Source organism: Nematolebias whitei, chromosome 21 (genome assembly GCF_014905685.2).
Source record: "Nematolebias whitei isolate Nwh7 chromosome 21, NemWhi1, whole genome shotgun sequence".
Taxonomy (NCBI): Eukaryota; Metazoa; Chordata; class Actinopteri; order Cyprinodontiformes; family Rivulidae; genus Nematolebias; species Nematolebias whitei.
In genome coordinates this window covers 19,057,906-19,068,535 of record NC_056518.1, presented here as the reverse complement: position 1 = coordinate 19,068,535, position 10,630 = coordinate 19,057,906, and the positions used below count along the sequence as shown (strand labels likewise).

General features: G+C 40.0%; 1 protein-coding gene across 1 annotated transcript in view; it reads left to right on the top strand.

Moving 5' to 3' along the window:
• The window catches only part of LOC119427734 (ryanodine receptor 3), a 115,097-nt gene that overhangs the window by 56,147 nt on the left and 48,320 nt on the right, over nt 1-10,630 (top strand). Inside the window, exons 20-35 of the mRNA XM_037695373.1 lie at nt 1,242-1,458; nt 1,534-1,638; nt 1,858-1,860; nt 2,559-2,662; nt 3,075-3,158; nt 3,538-3,697; nt 5,795-5,942; nt 6,937-7,139; nt 7,226-7,400; nt 7,787-7,995; nt 8,079-8,278; nt 8,380-8,446; nt 8,529-8,689; nt 8,782-8,947; nt 9,970-10,056; nt 10,327-10,553. Of these exons, the coding sequence (XP_037551301.1) occupies nt 1,242-1,458; nt 1,534-1,638; nt 1,858-1,860; nt 2,559-2,662; nt 3,075-3,158; nt 3,538-3,697; nt 5,795-5,942; nt 6,937-7,139; nt 7,226-7,400; nt 7,787-7,995; nt 8,079-8,278; nt 8,380-8,446; nt 8,529-8,689; nt 8,782-8,947; nt 9,970-10,056; nt 10,327-10,553 (2,316 nt within the window). The remainder of the gene's footprint in view (nt 1-1,241; nt 1,459-1,533; nt 1,639-1,857; nt 1,861-2,558; nt 2,663-3,074; nt 3,159-3,537; nt 3,698-5,794; nt 5,943-6,936; nt 7,140-7,225; nt 7,401-7,786; nt 7,996-8,078; nt 8,279-8,379; nt 8,447-8,528; nt 8,690-8,781; nt 8,948-9,969; nt 10,057-10,326; nt 10,554-10,630) is intronic.

The window sequence follows — 10,630 nt, the reverse complement described above, 5'->3', positions numbered from 1 at the left end:
GGGGGGGGGGGGGGGGGGGGGGGTTCCAGGTATTCCAGTTTCCTATTGGCAGCTGTGACTCAGTGGTTAGAGCAGTCGTCCTCCAATGAAAGAGTTGGGGGTTCGATTCCACCAGTATACAGTCACATGTCAATGTCTGTGCAAGACATTGAAACCCCTCTTTGTCTCTAATGTGTGTCCTATTGGTGTATGAATGTAATCTAAAGTGCTGATTAGCCTTTATGGATTGATTTATTCAGATTAGCCTTGGAGAAATGTAGTAGAGTGAGTGCTGTATAACTGTGTGCGTGAATGGGTTGGGTTGTAAATTGCTTTGATTATCCTGGTTGGATGGAAAGGTGCTACATAAGTACTGTCCATTTACCTTTTACTTTTCCTCCCATAGTACAAAACATGCATTTTTAGGCTTCCTTCAGATTTCTCCTGAAAAAGAAATCTGGGTTCATGGAATTGTAATTTGAGGTTAATAAAAAAATATAATGATATTCCACTAAAGAACTATTACATATTTCTTTAGAATATAATGTACTTTATCAATGCATTATAAATGTCTACAACTAATATTATATCCTAAAAAATAGTTTTACAAATGCTTATTGTGCTTACAAGGTGGTAGCTTAGTCTGAAATGTTTAATATAACAACATATATAGGTGGCAGATTTGGCTCACTATTTGGCAAGAAACTGCTCAGTTTTGTCTCTCTGTCACCCTTAGTTAATGCATAATAAACAATTATTAATGACTTATAAAGTGTTTATAGAGGAATTAATAACATATCTATAAACCATTTATTATCCATCTATAAGGGGAGCCTTATTGTAAAGTGGAACCAAAAAGATTAAAAATAAAATAAAAAACACGTACAAGCTCCTGTTTGAAAATGACCCAGTGAACATGTGACTCTCCACGGATTTAAAAATGCCACAAATGACGGTCACACATCTTCATGCCTCAGTAATTGAAAACTGGTTCGAATGAGCTTGAGAAGTTATTTTGAGGAGTCCTTGGAGAACTGCTTCCCATTGACAGCCAGATATTGTTATGTTCACTCAAGTTGCTCTTGTGAGAACAGAACAGATTGAAGAAGATTAAACAGAATAACTTTTGTCTGTATGCATACTTATGTTTTCACTAACGGATGATATTTACTTTATTTTCCCACTAATAACTTGCTTATTCTAATTTGTTGTTATGAATTATCTGAATGAATGAAAGGGATGACTAACATTTTTCCCTTCAGGGTGCGCTTCCTGTTAGGAGGCCGACACGGTGACTTTAAATTCCTGCCTCCATCAAACTATGCGCCGTGCTACGAGGCTCTATTACCTAAAGAAAAAATGAAGGTGGAGCCGGTGAAGGAGTATAAAAGAGATGTGGAAGGAGTCCGAGACCTGTTGGGAAATCCCCAATTCACTTCACAGGCCTCTTTCATTCCCATCCCTGTAGAAACCAGCCAGGTGAGCTACAACCTGAGTGTGACATATCTATTAACAACAAAAAAGACGTCTCAATAAACACGCTTTCTGCTTCAGATTGTCATGCCGCCTCATTTGGAGAAGATTCGGAACAAACTGGCTGAAAACATCCACGAACTATGGGGCATGAATAAGATAGAGCTGGGCTGGACTTACGGCAAGGTGAGAAACAAGTTAACAGTTTTATTTTCTCTCATAATCATCATTTTTATAAGTTAAAAAAAAGATGGCTCCATACATTTAGTCATGCTTGTTGATACATTTCTAGTACAAAATCTGCTTGAAATGAATTAGATTAAAATAGAAGTAGCATTTGCCCATCACAGAAGCCTGTATGTCATATTGCTTTCTCTTTTATAATTTGCGGTTCACTCCTAAAAGAGGGTAAGTGGAAAAAAGAACTCACTTTTTTATGTTTCTTGTGGTCATATCACTCATTTAGATGCTTCTTTCCTATTTGTTTGTAGGTAAAGTCATTGTAGTGTGTGTTAGAGTAATATTGTTTCACTCATGGACAAAACTGACTGTTTACAAGTTTGGCTTCCCTCAAAATCAGGATTAGCTTTATTTTAAATGGTCACCAGTTAGTTGTTTCTTCTTGTTGAATGAAAACTGTTGGATATGTTGAGCTGGGCTCTTGTATTTTTGACAGCTGCATATTCGTTCCCAGACGTGCATGTTTTCTTGGTAAACATTCTCCACTGTCATGCCATCTCCTATGAGCAACATTGCCTAGGAGAATATTTGGCATACATTGCAGCATGGAAAGATGCATTAAAGTGCTTAGTATTCAAGCCACACATCTTTCTTTGCCCCTCCAAGAAAATGTGCCCCTTGTTCCTTTTCTGTAACATGTCCACCAGAGAAAACTACCTTTTCACTCCAAGCAGTTGCACATACATGTAAATCACATGCCCGCCCCCTTGTTAGTTCAAAACGACTTACAAGGTTGTGGTTTTCATATGCATATTTTAAACGACTAACAATGTCCATATGTTAAACACGTACTTTGTGCAAATGAAGTGCGGTATTTAATAAAAATGAGATGTTTTATATGTTTTAAAATAATTGTTTTCTTGCAGATAAGGGATGATAATAAGCGACAGCATCCATGCCTGGTGGATTTCTCAAAGCTGCCAGAAACTGAAAAGAACTACAATCTGCAGATGTCGACAGAAACTTTGAAGTAAGTTGATCAGACTGTGCAAGCTTAGTTTCTGAAGAGGTGAATGGATCAGTATAATAAATAAGCAGGAAAATAAGTTACAGATTAAAAGACAAATGTTTTTTTGCACAATTAATTGTTGCTTGTGAGAGGATTTGTCTTCAGTTTGTGCACAATCTGTATCACCTTTGATAGTATGGTCTTTTTTTATCCTAGTGATGCTAAAACTTTTGTCTCATCAGAACTCCTCTTTGTGCATATCTTGGAACATTTCCATAAAGTTGTTGGAAAGATCAGATGGAATTGTGTTTTGTTAAAAAAAATCATCATTGTCCCTCATCTCCTCAAGACATCCCTGCTTCTCTGCTTTCTTTGAACACTTCTGGCCCTTCTCAATACATCTGGTGTGTCTGTGTGTGTGTTTATTCCGCAGGACTCTGCTGGCACTCAGCTGTCGTATCGTTCAGGTGAATCCAAATGCAGAGGACTCCCTCAAAAAAATAAAATTACCCAAAAAGTAAGTTTGGCACAGTTTGTGAATCAAACAAAAGGTTTATTGCTTTTTATAACTGGATGTGTTGTATACGTACAGCTAAAAATGATTAATTAAACATTACTCTGATATCTTTACATACAGTATAAAACATATAAAGCCTGTACTGTCAACAGGGAAATAAAATGACGCTATAAATCAAACCATGAGCAACCTTAAATTTTCAAAGCCTTTACAGCAGCATGAGGGAAAAAAGCATATAGTGATGTTCATGAGGTCTGTATTGTTAGAGAATTTTCTTCCAGGCTGTAAATGTAAACCCTCCCTCATGGATTTACTCAGTTTATTACCCTGCATTCATATCTGAAGCTGGAATACTTTTTAAAATCTTTTTTTCTTGTAGTTATATGATGTCCAATGGTTATAAACCATCCCCTCTGGACCTGTCTGACATCAAATTGACTCCAGGCCAGGAGCTGCTGGTGGACAAACTGGCAGAAAATGCACACAATGTGTGGGCCAAGGACCGCATCAAACAGGGATGGACCTACGGCATTCAGCAGGTTTGTTCCAATATTTGTACTTTAATTAACGTTGGTGCCAAAGCGGACAGTCAGTTTTAATTACAAACAATTATGTATTTTCTGTTTCTGGCCATCTCTAGTTATCTTGCTCATTAATGTTGCAACCACAGAATTTATGTATCTTATCAGACAGAGTACCAGCTCGACAGGCTGACATTTCCTTGCTGGGACATAATTCAAAACACACTAAGATATGCTGTAGTAAAGGGCAGAACACTCTGTACAGAACATACATCTTACAATATCCGGAAAAAGATAAGACCCCCCCCCCCCCACACACACACACATCTGCAGATGTAAGTTAATGTTATTAAACGGGGTATTTTTACACTTGCCATGAGTTTGGACTTAAAATGTATTGTTTTTTTCTTTAGATTATTACCAAAACATGTGTTCCTAAATGCAAAATGGTATTGAAAAAGCTTTAAGTTTATGGTGTATGATATTTTTAAATTATTTTCGAACAAATTATGTTATACAAAAGTTTGCTAGTCATTTAATCTGTTCTTGTTGAAGAGGGTGGAAAAGCCTAAACAGCATAAATGATGTGCAGTTCATCAAATGCAGGCAACACTCTGTTTAAGCTGAGATGAAAGATTCTATGTAAAACACTAATTAAACCATTAAATATTTTTTACAGTGTATCAGATGAAAAAAATATGAACTTTTTATTGATGCTACTAATCCTTTTAAGATCAGAACTTGTACTTGTTTAGTAATGCGAGAACAATGAAAAGTCAGTTCTGCAACCTACAGTACAAACACAAGATAAGATAAGAACTTTATTGATCCCACACAAAATTGTTGAAATGAGACTTAAAGTACAGATATGCCTCAGGAATACTGATATAACACAAATATTTGTGTCATGGCCCCGGAAGCGACACAGTAAAATAGATGAAGTGATAAACAGCAATATCCCAGTACCAATACATGATCATTAAACTGATAATTTTAGCACTGTTGCCTCACAACAAGAAGGTCCTGGGTTCAATTCCCGGTTGGACCTGGGGTAGAGTTGCACTCGGATCCAAATAATCTGACCCGGCCCCAGGCCGCAGCCATCATCTCTGTACCCCACCCGATCAGACGAAGTAACAGTTAATTACAGGTCTGTACCCCCACCCCCCCAACATTTTTTATTAAGTTTTGACTGCTTATACCATAGACTATTATTAACGGTTGGCAGATGCGCGCGGCTGAAGGGGCAGAAGATTGGAGCTGAGAAGCCATCAAAGCGCATTAAATACTTCCCCTGCTTCTGCCTGCATCCTGCTCTGACATGTTGGATATTTTGTAATCTCAACTGTTCGGGTCGTCGGCCATGCGCATCTGGTGAGTGCAGCGGCTGAATGAACATCCATTTGGACTTATGGATTGCTTCCTGGTAGTAGTCCATCTGAAGCTTAATTGAACTTTTTACCTCTTTCAACCGGCCAGTCAGCGCTCGGTCAAATGGCCATGTGCAGCAGGTGTAATATGGCAAGCAATGTTTGCATACACTGGATCATCAGTCACGCGCATCCCTGATACAATAAAAAGCCCAACACCAAACCGGCCAACACATTAAGCACATTATCAGGTGTAATATGGCAAGCAATGTTTGCATACACTGGATCGTCAGTCACGCGCATCCCTGATACAATAAAAAGCCCGACACCAAACCGGCCAACACATTAAGCACATTATCATGGCCCGGCCCGAATTCGGGCCAGGTTAGAAATGACAGCTCTAACCTGGGGTCTTTCTGGGTGGAGGTTGCATGTTCTTCTCGTGCTTGCATGGGTTTTCTCCGGGTACTCCGGTTTCCTCCCTCAGACCAAAAACATGCATGTTAGGCTGCTTTCAGGCCTCCCTTGCAAAAGAGATCTGTGATCTCAATGGGATTTGCCTGGTTAAATAAAAGTTAATAAACTTCTGAATTAGTTTAACTGACATCACAGTAGTAACAAACAGGTTTCATGACTGAGCTGATTTTCTTGATTCAGCACATTACTGAGACAAACAGATGTTTGGAGCAGAGTTCAGATCAATTGGGCACAAAGAACTTCCTCCAACAAACTTTTCTCTGCACAGGATCTGAAGAGCAAGCGTAACCCTCGTCTGGTTCCATATGTGCTGCTGGATGAGCGGACCAAGAAGTCGAACAGGGACAGCCTGCGCGAGGCTATCCGCACCATGATTGGATATGGATACAACATTGAGCCCTTGGACCAGGAAGGTGGTGAGTTTTACGTATGCAATCAGGCCTGTCACAATAACAAATTTTGCTGGGCGATTAATTGTCTCAGACATTATTGTGATAAACGATAATATTGTTTGAAATTTGCCAATAATTAATAATTATTGTCAAACTTAAGAAGAAATGTTTGTTAATTTGTTTTGTGTGTAGTACCTTTTTTCAACAACCGGATCGCAGTATAAGACTGAACCGAAGGATGGATAGTGAGGGAGCGAGCAGCGTGTCCCTAAGAAAAATGGGAGGGAGGCCCCTTGACGTGACATGGGCTGTCTCTCTTTGGTTCTCAAAATAGCGGATGCTCGGTGTGGTTTGAGCTCTTTAGCATAGCATTTTTCATACAAAGCTTTTAATAACAAATCAATAAACAAGTTCTCAGATTCTTTTTGCAGCGAAAAAACAACTTTTTACACAAAGGCACGGGTTTCAACTGTGAATTTTGGAGCTTCGACAAGACAGAGGTTTTTTCCTGAGGTCGGCCTGTTAGCTTAACTCCTAGCTTAGCTTCTCAAAACACGATTTTGAATGGTTAAAATGGATTTTAAAGAGAAAAGAGAAAGGGAAGGGTCATTGAAGAGCACCGAGTTGAGTTCTTTGTCATCCATTGTTTTCAGTAGAAAGAGAGAGACACAAAAAATGATAAAGCTGATAAATGAAAATGAGGTCGATAATTTTCATTTATAATGTGATTAATTGATTTATTGTTTTATCGTGACAGGCCTAACTGAAGTTCAAATTACAGTATATAGTGCATAAAAAACTGATTGGGTTATGCCTTGATTTAATTTTTCAGTCCAGATATGTGATTTTGCCTCCCACCCTCTATCCATTTTTGGAAAAGTGAAAGAGGGTGGGAAAGAGTTGCGTTTAATTGTACCCTCTGGGCTTTTTGGAATCACTATCTCCATTAATGTATTTTTCCCAAGTGGGGAATACCATCTCCTGTCCTGAACTGCATCTGTCTCTTTTGACTTTGCAGTGCAAACGGCTGAGCGTCTCAGCATTGATAAGATCCGCTTCTTCAGAGTTGAAAGGACGTATGCTGTGAAAACTGGAAAGTGGTACTTTGAATTTGAAGCTGTTACCGGCGGAGACATGCGAGTCGGCTGGGCCAGACCTGGATGTAAACCTGATGTTGAGCTTGGTACAGATGAGCTTGCTTTTGTCTTCGATGGATACAGAGTAAGCTGTCAGGAAAACCAACTTAGTGTTAATGTAGTTTTCATGTTGCACCTTATTCTCACTCTGTATACATTTGTTGCACATAGGGCCACTGTCTGAACATGGGGAGCCGGTTGTTCGGGCGCTGCTGGCACGCTGGGGATGTAGTCGGCTGCATGATCAACATGGAGGACAAGTCCATAATCTTCACTCTAAATGGAGAGATTCTAATTACCACCAAAGGGTCTGAACTCTGCTTCACTGACTTTGAAGCTGAAGATGGTGAGGATTAAAGAACACAAATAAATGTGGGCAGGACTTGACTGACCTATTCTAGCTTGAGGTTCAGAAATGTCAGACTAATAAGGTGGTGCGAGGGAGAATTGTTAGGCATAAGCATCTCTCTGCTCATTTTTAATAAAGCCTTCACATGCAGAGCAGGGGTCTTTAATTTAGAATGATCATGCTCAGGCTATAAGTTAAAAATAAGTGGCTAGCTGTAACAAAATCAGCCTTATTTAATGTGACAGTCGAGAATAGCCTCTCTGCAAATGCAGGATTGATTTTCCTTCTTCTCCTGCTCTGTGTTCTTAAAGCTTTTATTGTGCCATTCCACTGCTTCTTTATTCTCCTCTCTCTTCTCCTTCCTTCCTTCGGCTGTTGGTTAGGGTTTATTCCAGTCTGTAGCCTTGGTCTGGCGCAGGTTGGTCGCATGAATCTGGGGAAAGATGCTAGCACCTTCAAGTACTACACAACATGTGGCCTGCAGGAGGGATTTGAACCCTTTGCTGTCAACATGAACCGTGAGATCACGATGTGGTTCAGCAAACGTTTGCCTACTTTTGTCAACGTGCCAAAAAACCACAACCACATTGCAGTAAGATCAAAGTCTATGTAAGCAACATTTACAGTTCATAAAGGCAACACCCATAGATTCAAACATTTTATCTATGTTTGCAGGTAACCAGGATTGATGGCACCATCGACAGCCCCCCTTGTCTTAAAGTCACTCACAAGACATTCGGCACCCAGAACACTAACGCCGACATGGTGTTTTGCCGTCTCAGCATGCCTGTAGAGTTTCACTCTTCCTTCAAGTCCAGTCCTGCAGTTGATATGAATGGTGTGCACGATGAGGAAATACTCAAGGTTAAACACAGGTGCTGACCTTCTCAAAAATATATGCCTCACTGAAAGAAACAATATCATGTCAAGTCACGACATAAAGGCTGTTTAACATGTTGAGTTGAATCTCTCCCAGATATCCACTGAGATCTGTGAGACACTTTGAGGAAAGTAGACGAGTGGATTACAGCAGCTTCACATCGGTACTTTCAAACCTTCTTTTTGACGCTACCATAGAGTTGCAACCTTTATGTTTTCTGCTAACTCGTTTTTGTTTTGTTGCAGTACCACCACTCAGTGAGAATCTTCGCAGGCCAGGACCCTACCTGTGTGTGGGTTGGATGGGTCACCCCCGACTACCATTACTATAACAACAACTACAACCTCTGCAAAAATCGAACTGTGACCGTAACCCTGGGTGACGAGCGTGGACGAGTCCATGAGAGGTGAGGCTCCAGCATCTATACAGGTACAAAGTCTTTGATGTTCTGAGTGCTGAAATTGTCCATTTATTTATTTATTCGACGATAACGGACAGTGTGAAGAGGAGTAACTGCTACATGGTATGGGGTGGTGATGTGATCGGGGCAGGCCACGCCTCCGGTGGCAACAACGTTGATCTGGAGATTGGCTGTCTGATAGACCTCGCCACTGGTTTGGTGACATTCACCGCCAACGGCAAGGAGATATCTACATCCTACCAGGTGCTGACCTCAAGTAAACATGATTATGTTATCTCATGGACAAACATAATGACAACAATACTTGTGCTACATGCCACACGGGGGAAACATGTCCATATTGTTAACACTGCACCTATCTGAGCTAATTAGCCTCTGAAGAGGAACACAAGCAGCTTATGGGATACAATTAGGTAGACAAGGCTTTGTTGAGACAAACTTGCGTAGGAACACTATTAAACAATAGCATCCAAATGGTATAAACTTGTTAAAAAGTGTGTTGAGTTATGCTAGTTTTATTTATTTATTATTTATAAGCATGCATGTATGATCATGTCCAATTCTTTGAGAAAACTACCATTAATCAATTGGTATTGTTTATTTATCCAATGCTAAATTAGCAGTGTGGAAATGACATCCATTTGTCTACTTAGGCGTGTTCTCAACAAGCTGTGACCTGGCATTTCTATCAAGAGATGGCAAGACATTTTAGCATCGATATCCAGAATTATGTTTGATACAAACTATGGAAATGCTGATACACAGTCGCTGCCGTCTTACCATCTGCTCATTTATTTATCGTCAGTCGTTTCAAAGTTGCTACCTTTTCGACTCTCCTCCCAGCTCAGTCCATTTTCTGTTAAATTTGCGACTTTTAAAGCTTTGCGTATTTTCCTGACAGAGCAATAACCTTCATATTGTTGAATTTCTGACTTGGAATATGCTTTAAGATGTGCTTTGAGAGCAAAATTTTTGGAGAACCTTTTGAGTTTTATAATCTTCTTACATTTTCCTGCTCTAGAAATCTGTGAGGATTCATGGGGTACTGACTCATCCTGCCAGCCGGCGCTCAAATGATCAAATACACACACACGCACACACACGCCCTCCACATACACACATGCTTACTAAGTAGAAAGGTTTTCATGACGCATCATTAAGCTTCTTCCTGCAAGTCATGGATTCTTGCTCCTCATACTCTACTTTTTGATTCCTGTTTAATGTTTTTAACCTTAAATTAAAGTTGATTTGTTTCTCGGCTGTAGGTGGAACCAAACACAAAACTGTTTCCTGCTGTGTTTGTGCGACCCACCAGCCCTAACCTGTTTCAGTTCGAACTGACTAAAATTAAGGTAGAGTTCCTTATGTTTTATTTACCAAATCATGGCTGTACAGTTTCATGTCTTTAATATCCGAACTACAGAAAAAGTCCTTTAAAATATTCACTTTACTCCTTTTTTTAATGTATTTCTTGTTTTCTTGACTTACCTGTTGCTATGTTCAGTAATAAACCCCCCTAAATGATGTTTATCAGGTTTAAATGTCTCTACCTTCCTATAGCAAACTGGAAACGCTGTCAAAGAGATCAGTAAACTCTCCATGTGTTTGTTTGTCCTTTACAGAGCGCCATGCCTCTGTCGTCAGCCATCTTTAAGAGCGAACACAAGAACCCGGTGCCCCAGTGTCCGCCCCGGCTGGATGTCCAGACAATTAATGCTGTGCTGTGGAGCCGCATGCCCAACACCTTCCTCAAAGTGGACACAACCAGAGTGAGTGAGAGGCACGGATGGGTTGTTCAGTGTGTGGAGCCCCTGCAGATGTTGGCAGTCCACATACCTGAAGAGAACAGGTGTGTTTGTGCACACATAAACACACACACACACCTTAATATATGTATATATATATATATATATATACATATATTAA